The 13,648-nt window shown below is 37.2% G+C and overlaps 1 protein-coding gene across 5 annotated transcripts in view; it reads left to right on the plus strand.

The window, feature by feature from the left end:
• Window positions 1-13,648, plus strand: part of Cytip (cytohesin 1 interacting protein) — a 69,596-nt gene that overhangs the window by 34,993 nt on the left and 20,955 nt on the right. For 4 of the 5 annotated variants that reach the window (XM_070022909.1, XM_070022905.1, XM_070022910.1 and 1 more), the window contains exons 2-4: window positions 4,810-4,969; window positions 12,630-12,679; window positions 12,890-12,944. In XM_070022909.1, the coding sequence (XP_069879010.1) occupies window positions 4,814-4,969; window positions 12,630-12,679; window positions 12,890-12,944 (261 nt within the window). In that variant the 5' untranslated portion in view covers window positions 4,810-4,813. Of the gene's footprint in view, window positions 1-4,711; window positions 4,970-12,629; window positions 12,680-12,889; window positions 12,945-13,648 lie in introns of those variants that run through there. The other variant, XM_070022904.1, reaches the window with a different exon arrangement.

A 13,648-nucleotide genomic window follows, 5' to 3' on the forward strand; every position in this document is an offset into this window, starting at 1 on the left:
TTATCCTAATAAAGGCAAGAAGCCCAAAGCAAAATAAACGGTGGAATCAAACAAAACAAAATATTATGATATTCTAGAAAGGCAACTACATTTTTCTCTCACAAATAACAGCTATCTTAAATGAGAAAAATTATATAAGGAATCTCATATTTTAAGCAACCACTCTTCAACCCTAATAAATAAAGGGTAACCAAGAAATTTCAGAGATTTGCACTATCTTGATCTATCTATTGAAATAGACTGAGGACAAATTCTAGCCTTTCAGCTGTGTGTGTGTGTGTGTGTGTGTGTGTGTGTGTGTGTGTGTGTGTGTGTGTGTGTGTGTGTGTGTGTATGTGTGTGTGTGTGTGTACATGCATTCCCATACCAGTACTGGGGCTTGAACATAAGACCTGGGCACTGTGCCTTAGCTGTTTTACTATAGGTTGGTACTCTACCACTTGAATCACACCTCCACTTCTGCTTTTCAATTTCTTGAGGGTGGATGGAGATATCTTTGTTTCATATATTGGTAGTGGGTATTATAGTTCATGTAGAATTAAAGTCATTTTTTGAAATTTTCCTTTTGAATTCTTATTACTTTAATTCCAGTAACAGTAGCTATCGCTGTACTATGTACAAAGTGTAGACTCTTTTACATATTCCTCTCTAATAACTTTCTTTTGATATATGAAACTTTGGTATATAGAGTATATTAGTTATCTGAAGGTACCATATAAATATAATGTAAGTCAGATCATAGATTAGGTGGCTTCACACAAGATAAAATTATTCTCTCGCAATTCTACAGGTGGTGATCAAAATTCAATTTGTGGTGAAGGTCTTTTCTTGCTCTCCAGAATAGTCACTTTCTGCTGTATCCTCATGTAGTAGAAGAGTCCTCTTATATTTCTTTTTATAAGCAATATTCCTATTATATCACAGCCCTATCCTACAATTTCATTTAAACATAATTACTTCTTTATAGACCTTGTCTCAAACTTCAGTCACATTGAAAGTTAGGACTTGTAACATATGAACTTTGCTTTAAAGCAGCAATGCCAGAATCTGAATTAAACAGCATTTTGGCACTCAAACCCTGTTATCAACTCTGTTATTTTTCTCCCCAGTTGACAGAAGACTAGTCACATTTCCTTGTATACCTTCCTGCCTTTTGTTCGGCATTCTGTAGTCTTATCCCTCTCACTGGCCTCTACCAAATCGTTCCTATCTTCCAAACTCTCAGGGTTCATCTTATTTGTATCAAAAAGTCATTCCTTCCAAAAGAATTTACCAGTGAATGAACAAAAATGCACTCAATGAGAGGACTACTCTCCTCCACAATGTGACTATTAGTCAATGGAGCATGTGGCAGAATCTGTGGATTCAGAACCTGGTACTGATGGCTTATGCCTGTATTCCTAGCTGCTCAGGTGGCTGAGATCTGAGGATTTAGTTTGAAGTCAGCTTGGGCAGGAAAAGGCCTTGAGACTCTTAGATATGGTTAATTACCAAAAAGTCAGAAGTGGAGCTGTGGCTCAAGTGGTAGAGTTTCAGCTTTTACTGACAAAAGCACAGAGATAGAGCTCAGGCCCTGAATTCCACACACCACATGTGCACACACACACACACACACACACACACACACACACACACACACACACACACACACACACACACACACACACACACACACACACACACCAAACAGAGTCTATCTTTGCTTACATCATGCTAAGGGAAAATGGTAGCCCTTGGAAATATGAACTATGGTTTATTTCCTAATTTCCTACCAGGATGGCTTTTCTTCTTTCATGCTTCCTACTACTGTTGTTTTATTCCTTTAGTTTAGTATCTACTTATTCTTTTCTTTTTATTGAAAATTTTTTGAACAATACCTACCTGTAAGATGCAAGGTACAAACTTAAAGATAGAAGGTAGACTGAGGCAATATTGGGAAACGACGGTATACAATATAGTCCAAGTAGAATAGGTTTGTTCTCAATTGAAAGATCTGAGAGCATGGAAATGAGATAAGAACTCTAACTTCTCTATTTTTTTTCTTATTCTATGGACAGTGAAGCACACTGAGTTGGTGATACATTGATAGAATTCATTATCATAGTCACAACTCCTTAAAATAAAAAGTTTAAAGACAAAGATGTCCAGGCTTTTATAATGCTTCTGAGATAACATCGTAAAGTAAAGAGAAATTTCAAATAGTAGAACACTTTTGTGAGTCAAGGATTTGATGATTCGAAACCACATTGCTATTCAATTATTTGGTGTTTTCCCCAATTTTACTATAAAAGTACTTTTTATCAGTATGCTATTTAAAATATGCAAAAACCAATTTTCATCATCAGTTCATAAATATATTGTTAATGAATATGACCACACTGATGTTTGGTTGAATGTCTGACCTGCCTTTGCTTTGGATTTTATATTCAAAGAGCATATGATTTGAAAATTGTTACCTATTAAGCATATTTCATAAATTAAATAGTAATTTCTGAAATATATTTATTGAGGGGTTGACGTCTGTAGTACACAGCTTAAGGTATGCATAACTCTGAACTGGTTCAATTTTAGTACTCATGTATTATAATTCTTGGTATGTTAGTCAGCCTATGAAGACTTAGTTTCCATTTGATTTGTTTAAAAGATCAATATGTTAACCTAGCTTTGTAAGGTTGTTGGTTTAAATTATACCATGCCTCATAGCTTGGAATGATTTTTTAAAAATCAGTCTCTAGTGTATATACATAATGTACAAATATTAACATGTACACATATGTGAGCATATTATATAAACACAAGTCGGAGTGGGCTGGGAAGGTGGCTCAGTGGTAGAGCGCTTGCCTTGCATGCCTGAGGCCCTGGGTTCGATTCCTCAGCACCACATAAGCAAAAAGAAAAAAGCCGGAGTGGCGCTGTGGCTCAAGTGGTAGAGCGCTAGCCTTGAGCTGAAGAGCTGAGGGACAGAGCCCAGGCCCAGAGTTCAGGCCCCACAACCGGCCCCCCCAAAAAACAAAACAAAACAAGTCGGTGTATATTATATACACATATTATATATATTATGTGTAAGTATAAAATGCAATACACATAAATGCACACACACATATAAGTCCCCTAAAGGCATTGTAATCTTTGACTTGGATCTTAGTATGTTTGGGGAAAAAATATTTTGTCCATATTATAATTCAGTTACACTAGCAATAAGTCATATTATAATATAGATTCAAAATTGCTGAGTTGGCTCCATCTTTTGAAACACACTGGAGATTTTAACACTTCAAATATTTTACAATTTATACTTGACAAGTTTTACTTGAGCTAAATTCACCTTGATGACCAGTATACATATTATTTTAGCTCACCCTCTTTCTAATGATTTTTAATTCTAGTGTTGACCTTCAGAATGATATTTAAAAACACATCTGACTTTTGTGCTACATAAACACTTCTCTTTTTCATTTTTGCTTTGATTTTCCCTTTTACTTGCTTACCCATTTCCTCCCCTAGAGCAGGTCTCTCAAAACTATGTAGCTACCCTTAGCCAGGTGCCAGTGGCTTATGCCTGTATTATTAGCTACTCAGGAGGCTGAGATCTTAGGATCATGGCTCAAAGTCAGCCTGGTCTGAAAAGTCCCCTTGAGACTCATATCACCAATTAACTTCTCCAAAACAGAAGAGGTGCAATGGCTTAAGGTGCTGGAGCGCTAGCCTTGAGCAAACAAGCTCAGGGACAACAAGCAGGCCCTGAGTTCAAGCCCTATGACAGACAAAATAAACAAATGAAAAACTACCTACTCATGACCTCTGCTCAAAAAAATTTTTGTTAATTCCTTGATTTTGAGTGCCCTGTGATAATATCTTACACTCATGTGTACTTGCAGAGACCAATTAGAAAATACTTGTGCAATTTTGGTTTACCTGTTTTGTTCTGTTTTTTTTTTTTTAATGCTAATACTGGCACTTGAACTCAAGGCCTCATTCTCTTACAGCTGATACTATACTTGAGTCTAACTTTTTTGCTGGTAAATTAGAGATGGATTTCCTTGTACTTTTCTGCCCACACTGGCTTTGAACTAGGAACCTTAGATCTCAGCCTCCTGAGTGCAAGAGGTGTCCAACATTGTTCCTTAACTGCACACTTTTGTTTTTCGCTTTCCATTGTAAAGATTATGGACAATTTTATTAATGACAGAATAGAAGAAGGGCAACCAGAGATATGCTGAATGTGTGCAGCTCAAGTGACACACACAATGTCTTTTGGATGAACATAATGAGTCAGGGTGTACTTGGAGAAAGCACATTACATGGACTTGTGAGGGAACATTGTGTACAGCACCTGTCATTCTTGCTGACATTCACAAGAACTGAATGTCTGCACATCCTGACTTTTGCATTACACTCCTAATGTTAAATAAGAGCATGGATGGGAAAAGGGGATAGAACTTGGGGGAAAAATTGCTTCTTTTAAAAAAAATGGCGGATAGTGTTTTGAGCACATCAAACCATACAAGCCTGAAAGCATAAAAGGTGTGGCTGTTTAAAGGAGAAAAAAAAAAGTAAGCTGATGTTTTTAAACCATCATAAAGAATTAGTTTGAGGAGCTTGAAAAAAAAAACATTGGGCAATGGGAGTGAACGGCAGGGTTTGTGTAACAAGTACCTCAAACCACAAAAGTCACATGGGTTCTTTCTGCTTTGCTATTTTTGATTGCTTGTCTGAGAGTTGTGCATTTAGCTTCCCCCATCCTGCAAAGCCACTTGAGCATGTGCTAGCTGGACTAACCTTGTCTTTATTCACCATGTCTTTGCAAAGGCTCATGCAACAACAAAGCAGCAATGGCAATCTGGACTACTGCCCTGGACCCTCCTATGGCTCTTACTCCATGCTCACAGGCACACTCACCATGGAGGATAACAGAAGGCTTCAAGTGCTGGCAGACACTGTAGCAACGTTACCTCGGGGACGGAAGCAGGTAGGAGAGCTGGTTTACACCCTCATAGTATGTTTCTGTTCTCTTGAGCATGGAGTGATACGTCTCTCTGACTTCTTACTAATAATGTTCTTTCTGAAACATTGGAATTAGTGGCTGAGATGAATTATTGATTATTTTCCTTTTATGTTTCCATTGATTCTTTCCCTCCCATCCTCATTCCCAGTCTTTCATAATCATTTTGCTTCAAGAAAATTCTTCTTGAGGACACATTTTATTGAGTAAGCTAATCTTCATCTCTGGAGCACTAGCACACATCCCATGCTGCTGGGAAGTAAGCTTTTTTTTAGTAAGTTCCAGGTAAAACATCAGGGGGCTAGTTAGTAGCTGTAGGATCTTGAGTAAGTCACTTGCTTCTCCTAGAATCAGTGTCCTGACTGGGTATATAAAAATATACCCATCTTTATTGACCCCTTTCACTGCTTAGGTAAGGATATGTGCACCAAGACAGAAGCTGACATGCTCTGTTTGTACATTAAAGCTAAAGCATGCTTCTTTTTCTTTTTCTTTTCTTTTCTTTTCTTTCTTTTTTTTTTTTTTTGAGACAGGTCTCTCTTTACAACCCAGGCTGACCTCAAACTCATGACCTTCTTGCCTCAGCCTCCCTGGTGTTAGGGCTCCAACCATGTTCTACCACCCTAGGCTTGTTTTAAAAGTTTTTATTGCAAAGTAGTTTTTGAGGGATGAGAACTCATTTGAAAAATATCCATATCAAACTAAAAGTATCCTGATATTCTTCCCTTATCTAATAGATTAAAAGGTATTTAGCTGTATACTGCCTAAGATTTTGTTTATAAGGCTTGAAGCGTGGCGTTAAGTGGTAGAGCACCTGCCTGAAGAAGGTATGAAACATTGTCTTTGCTTATACAAATTATTGTAAAGTCTCAACTGTATATTTGAACTTAGAAAATATTTAGAAAATATTGGGTTTTTTTGCTTTTACATCACTGTGTATATTGTGCTCCTTTGAATTCTAATTTCAGGATTAAAGGTCACTGGGTAAAGGTAAAGTCTTGGCCTTTTGTTGTAGGTGCTGTGTAGGAATGAATTGTTGATATTTTTCACAGAGGAAGTAAAGGGTGCAGTATGCCAGGATTTGTATTCTAGATATTTTTCAATCCCAAACATTTTTATGATGCAAAATTTAAGGTAATGGTGAACATTTCTATCAAGTTATACTCTGAAAATTAAACAGTCTGGCGAGTACTCATGTCTTCATTGAGTTTTCAGAGAAAGTTGTTTTCCTTTTTGTCATGAAGCTATCAAACCAAATGTTGTTCTATTGATTCAGTCATGACTTTGGTTTTTCTGGTAGAGGCTATTTACTATGAAAGGAAACTGTGAATTTTTTGAATCTGGATGAGAATTTGCTGTCCTTTATGTCCTTTGTTTATGAAGCTTTTTTAGTCTCTTTCTCTCCCCCTCTATTTCTTTCAGCTCAGCTATTGTAATGCAACAGATAATTTCTGAGCACCTACAAAGTGAAAGACATTGTGTTACTGGTAGGAAGTACAGAGATTAGAAGGCCATGTTTCCTGCCTGGAGAGGGTTTACAATTCAGGTGGCAGGGATGAATAGGACTTACACAAAGAAACACAGTATAAACACTCTCAGCCAAGTGACATATCTTTGGGAACAAGCTTGAAGGATTTTTTGTATTCAAAAGCAAGGGAATAATTCATGCTGATGCATTGTCTTGGTGCTTTGGGGGCAGGTTTATATAGCAACACAATATTCAGTGCATCGTGAGGATCCTCTATGTGTATAGAAGGTCAGAGGAGACTTCAGATTTCTGCTGCTTTGTAGAAGAGGTGGACTACTTTCCTTGAGAAAGCAATAGAATTGTCCTCTGGTATGCAAATGAGATGGGCTCCAGGACTCCTCACAGATTCCAAAATCTGTGAATGTTCAAATCCCTGATATACAATACAAGTTATTTGCTTTACACTATGTATATCCTCTCATATACTTTTTTTGTTTGTTTCTTTGTGCTGGTTCTGGGACTTGAACTCAGGGTATAAGCATCGTCCCTGAGCACTTTTGCTTAAGGCAAAGTATTCTACCATTTGAACCATAGCTTTACTTCTGGCTTTTTGATGGTTAACTGGAGATTAGAGTCTCATAGAGATTCCTGCCCAGGCTGGCTTGGAGCCACACTCTTCAGGTCTCAGCTTCCCGAGTAGTTGGGATTACAACTGTGAGTCATTGGTACCTGGTTTATCTCTCCTCTACTTTTAGACATCTCTAGATTAATTAACTCACGTAATGTGAATACTATGTAAACAGTTGTTACATTGTTTTAAAAGTTTTTATTGCAAAGTAGTTTTTGAGGGATGAGAACTCATTGTCATTCTCATTGTTTGAGAATGACAATGAAAAGGCAAGCGTTCAGGATAGATTCAAGATTTTTTTTTAACATTTTCAATCTGTATTTGGTTGAATCAACAATCAAAATGTGCAGATATAGAGAATAGATGCTAATTTTACCACTCTAGAAAGCCATACAGTGGAGCACTTTATTAGGGACCATACTTTGAAACCATGGTGGGCTGGTTATCAAAGGCAGTGGTTGGCATTAGAAAAAAATAAGAGAAATGTTAAGAGATAAATAATAAGGGAAAGTTAGACATGAATTAGATGTGTAATCCATGTGTAATTCTCCCCACATGAATTAATGTATGCATGTGTTATTATCTTTTCCATGTCTTCCCTTCCCCTGGCCCTCGTCTTCTTTTACATGCTAGGCTTCCCATAAGTCTCACAGCTTTTTCTTACTGTGTAAAAATTGCTTTAAACAAAAAGCAAAACCAAACCAAACCCCTTTGAACATGATACTTCTGCTTCCAAACATTTATTATCAATGAGACCTATTTCAACATTGCAGGAAATGGATGTTCAAGACTTCTTAAAGTGTTTTTAGAGAATAACCACCTTTGATACTGACTGAATTTCAGGCAACAAGATCCCTCTGAGACAACCACACAGCAGGTGTTTCTCGGTCCACTGTTATTTTCAACACTTTGAGAGCTGACACCAACAATTCATACTTTTAATTTTTGTTGGCTCTTGTTTCAGCAAAGCTCTATTGGTTAGCTTCTAGTTTTGGCTTACTCTTGAAAATCAGTTGGGTATTTACACTTTAAAAGTTGATTTTAGCATATGCACATTATTTCAATACCTGTGTTTTGGGAAGTGCCAGACACATGAATAAAGTCTCTAATTTTGAACACAGGATTTTTGGGAAAGCATTCCTGCAATAGGAAACTCTATGAAGGAGATGGAAGAAACTAAAGACAGGTATTGTAAATGTGGTGAGCACATAGGAGTATTGACATGACTGAGTGCACAATCTCACAAGGCTAGAAGAGAGCTTTTGGAAAGTGAACTTTGCCAAATGCTGCCGTGAGAACAAGTAACCTGACATACAGGCAAGGAACGTGGCTGAACATTAGTAGGACCACAAATTCACTACCTAATTCTCTTTTACTCATGAAATCATTACCAAGCAGGCAGCTTATGATGGGCCCATTTCACATACCAACTCAATTGAGGCTTTTGTGCTATTCTCTGTAACATGGAAGTGCCTGGTTCCATTCTACCCCCAGGAGTTTTCTGAGAACTGTAGCTAGCACATCCACCATGTACCATAACTGCTTCCCACTTGCCCCAAAAGATTATGGTAATCTCATTTTGCTCTTAAGTAGAAACTATATTCACGCTACTATGAAAATTAAAAAATATCTCTCATCCATATTATGGCATAGGTAGGTCAATATCCAACTATTCTAGAAGAAGATGTTCATCAGCTCACAGTGGGATCTTCCTGGGGTGCTGGAACCTTCCATTTAGCTTCCTTTAGGACTGTTACAACTTAGGGCATGGAGAGCAACTCCATTATTCTGCTGTATTCTTGAATAGTGGTGAGCCTTGCTATCCAAACTCTCTTGACCTAAAAAGTGGTAATGTTTTCATGAAACACTTGGGGCTAGAAGGAAAGATAAAAGGGGCTTGAAAGAGAGAGGAACACATAATTTTGAAACATTGGACACAAACAATAACAGCAAAATAAAAAACCACCCACCTTCAAATCAATACACCCCTTATCTCGCCCACAATGCTTTCAGGAAATGAGCACAAAAGGCTGGGACAAGGAAGTAACCGTCTGTAACTTACCAGAAGTGGCCACAGCATTGACCTCTGAGCTCACAGAGTGGATAGCTAGCTGGCTCATTGCAGTTTCTTTCTCTCGTTTGCAAACCAACAGCTGCATTATTTGGTCTTGGTTTCCCGCTTAAAGGGAGACCTGTGAATCACAAGAGACATTGCATTTTGAATATTAATACCTCATCTTTCAAGTCACTTGACTAAAAGCAGAAGGGCCATTCTAAATTCAACCCCAGGCATCACTAGATTAGTAGCTAGTGAGGAGTTAAGGAGCTTTATGTATTCAACAGTCAGAACTGAATGTGTAGTTTGCGAGACTGCCAAATTGCTAAACCTAGACTTCTCATATTAGATAATGTGTAATAAAAGACAGCTGTTGCCAGCATATGCTGTGAGTTGCACACCATTCCCTCCGTTATGAGTTTTTGTGATATCACTGTAACTAAGCAAAGCCTCCGCCTGAGAGGGTCATCTGGGGTGCGCTGATCCCACTGGTCACATGTTTAAATAGGGTTGCTGACCCTAGGAAAGGGACACAGGGAAAACTAAAAGTGTAAGACCTGATAAGGAATTGGATATTGTACATGTCACCTAAGTAAATATTTTGATGGGTGAGGCAGAATGAGCTTCCAGTCTATTTCTTTCTAGATCACCTTAGTCTGACAGGTCAGACCAAAAAAGAAAGATTCTGTCAAGATGGGATATTTGCATCAGGGAATTTTATATTGACTACAATTTGCATAATTCCTTTGTATTTATATATAAGGTGCTTAAACAGACCATTTGCTAATCCAGAATGGAAAATAATTGATAATTTGTCTTGGTCTGAAATTTTTGTGCGTATAACTGATAATTCAAATGAGTCAATTACGACAGGAATTGAATTTGAATTTTGACCATGTTTCTCCTGTTGTGTCAGGCAAATATTTTCATGTTTAGTCAGTTATCTAAACAGGGAGAAGGAGGGAGGTGATATATTTCTTTCTCCAGCGAGAACTGTGGCCTTTTTTCTCTGGCCTAAAAGATTTTATATTTGGAAGGCATGTAGGAAACCTGTATTAGTGTTTTGGGGGTAGGAACAGGGAAATTAAAGTTGATAAGGCTGAAAGTTTGGAAAAGAACATTAATTATTGCCACCATTCATTTTTTGAATAATGATAGATTCAGACATTGCTTTCTTACTTTAATTTCTGGTATTTCTTTTTGTTTGTTTGTTTGTTTGTTTGTTTTGGGTCTGGTCATGGGGCCTGAACTCTGGGCCTGGGCGCTATCCCTCAGCTCTTCAGCTCAAGGCAAGCGCTCTACCACTGAGCCACCTTCCCAGCCCTGGTATTTCTATTTCTGTACTTCTTACTGTTTTAAAATTGATTTTTGTCTTCCATTGTATTTGTTATATTTTAAAATTTTAGTATATTTGAGATTTTAAATTTCCACCTTATATTTTTATGATCATCTTTGAATTTCCCTAGGAATATTTGATTTAACGAAAAACAAAAATAGTTAGCACATTCCTCCTGAATGTGCATGTTTTAACTTAGTTTTCTCACCCTTTTTGTTCATTTGTTTTGTCTAGTAGTTTTCTTCCTGTGCTATTTTTTGCTATATTTTGGTTCCTGTTCTATTTTAGGCACTGTGCTATGTACTGTGGCAGAAAGTATAAAACAAATATATTCCCCAGAGGATCAAATAATTCAGATGATTGTTTACACATGTGGAATATTTGATTGAATATACTCTTCATGCAAATATATATGTGTGTGTGCATAATAAACAAACAATATGATGAATCAGGATAACAAAAGTAATATCTTAAAAATAAAAACGCCAGTCCTAATTATCGATTGCAGATTTGAATGTGGTTACATATGTCTTTAAAATATGAATTAAGGACAGAAAACAAGCTGAAGACAAGATGATAACAAAAAATGATCAAATACACTAAAAGGGGTGATTGGGAATGTTTGCAGACATTGAGATTATTGTTTTCATTCACAAGAAGGAGACCCACTAACATCATTGCATGGTCCCCCATCCTTGTTAAAAGTACATTTCAGGTACAAGATATCGGATCATAACAAACCATATCAATTGCTCTAGGCATTTCACAGTTTCTCCTGGTAAGTCCTAAGTAGATGCTTTTAGCAAGTCTAGAGCATCTTTGTGGCCCTGAGCCATCCTGTGTCACTCATCAGCATGATATTACTGAGTTGAGCTCCAGAGCTGACAGAAGAACAAAACACAATTGATTTACACTCAATCTGTTGAATGAGATTGCCTCTAGCAACATTACACTAATTTTACTGATGAGTGGCAGAATTCTGAACACTGGGATATTCCCAGAAAATTTGGTAGGTAGCAGTAATGTAGGCTTTTGTGCAACTTGCTACATACACATTGATTTCTTCTACTGGTTTTACTTCTGGTTTCCTCTTCTTATTGTACCTGGACCGATTTGTGTAGATTAGATGTGATATTTTCTGTATTCTCTTTCATGTATGCATATATATGTACAGGTATATATATGTATATATATGTATACAGGTATACATATTCGTGTGTCCGTATGTGTGTATATTTGTGTATATATGCACAAAATCATGTTAAGTTGGCAGTTAAACATCATAGTTTAGCTAGTGCCATAAACTTAGTTGTAAAGCCCTTAGGCCACACTTGAGAAATAGCTAACTAGTAATTAAGACTTTTTAAACATTCTTCAAACACACAAAATAGCACAGCAAAACAAAAGTCTCAACTGCTGACTGCAGTGTCCTAAAAAGTCAAGTGTTACCCTTTTTGTCTTCTCTTCTGTGTATAATTGTGGAATATATCCTGAATCTGGGGGTCCTAGGAGTTCTTTCCTCCCAAAATGTGGAGCAGATTAAGGGTGATAAAATTTCTGTCATTTTGAAGTCTTTTTCCTTGCTTAGCTCATTTCAAAACTATTGGAAAAATAAATCATAAAAAGAATTGGGGTTTTGAGTCTCTGATGTTAATGTTTCTGTATGTAAGTTTATTCTTCAGAGATTTTTTTATGCTGCTAAAAGTAATAATATGTTGAAATAGTACAATTAAATATCCACCACCATCTCCCAAAGTTTTCGAGTATTTGGACTTTGTGTATTTCTATGGGTATTACTTTTCTTTGGACTTCAGTGTAATTATAAATTGATATGGTTCCTCTTTCAGAGGCTATTTTTAATACAAATCAGAAGTGAAGTAATTGTTGGAAGCCTTGGAGTAAACTCTTGTCCCTGTGTGTTACTGTCTGATCTTCTTCTAATCTTAAATGGAATGTCTGAAAGTCCTTATTCCCAACTCTCGTTTGTCATCACGGGAGAATGGAAATTTCTGCCTTCAGTACAAACTTCCTAGGATCTGGGCCACGGAAAGATAAGGAATAAAGTCCTTTATGATTTAGAATACTTTATAAACGATCTTAAGGACCTTAAGATAACTGTACACTTTCTATATTTTTCAGCTTGCATTGACGAGATCAAGTTCTTTGGGTGACTTTTCATGTTCTCAAAGGTAATATTTAGGAATATAGCTCTTCATCCTGTTGATACACTTGCACACACACACACACACACACACACGTGTGAACACGTATACACATGTTCCACATTCTACAATTTATATAAATGCTATTTGTAATTGTGATGGTTATTTTTAATGACAAATACGTGCCAAACGTGACACTTTGATATCATGCAGTTTTATTTTTAACGTCTGTTACAGGAAGCTGGTTTCTCTGGAAAAGCAAGACAATGGAACATTTGGATTTGAAATTCAGGTGGGCACTTTCCTCATTTTCCAGACTGTCAAGGATAAAAGTGACTAATAGTATCATGATAAAAATGACTTTAGGGCAGGATTTGAAAATGATAGAGACTGAATTTTAGTCAGTGTATGGCTGTGCTTGGCTACTTTTCAGTGCGTTGTGTACTAACTAGCAAGGAAAGAAAATATTGAAGCTGATAAATACTACTTCTGAGGTATGATCAGATTCTTGTGCTGAGTACTTTCAGACTTTCTTTTTTGTTTTTTTAATCTTTATTTTTGGGGTCCGGTCGTGGGGCCTGAACTCTGGGCCTGGGCGCTGTCCCTCAGCTCTTCAGCTCAAGGCTTAGTGCTCTACCACTTGAGCCACAGTGCCACTTCAGGCTTTTTTCTTTTTGCTTATGTGATGCTGAGGAATCGAACCCAGGACTCATGCATGCAAGGCAAGCGCTCTACCACTGAGCCACCTTCCCAGCCCCTTTCAGCCTTTCTTATGTCTAAGATTGGACAGAAGTACTTGACATCATCTGAGTCTTAGGAAGAAGAGTGAAATATATTCCACAGATGTGCATTTTACATATTTGCATTTTTTTGCATTTGCATGGTCTTATGTGTAGACTGTATATCAAGTTGTAAATCCTTTTTTTTTTTTTTTTTTGGCCTGGGAGCTGTCCCTGAGCTTCTTTGGCTCAAGGCTAGCATTCTACCACTTGAGCC

This window comes from Dipodomys merriami, unplaced genomic scaffold (genome assembly GCF_024711535.1).
Source record: "Dipodomys merriami isolate MVZ:Mamm:240054 unplaced genomic scaffold, mDipMer1.0.p SCAF_1, whole genome shotgun sequence".
In the NCBI taxonomy this organism is placed as follows: domain Eukaryota; kingdom Metazoa; phylum Chordata; class Mammalia; order Rodentia; family Heteromyidae; genus Dipodomys; species Dipodomys merriami.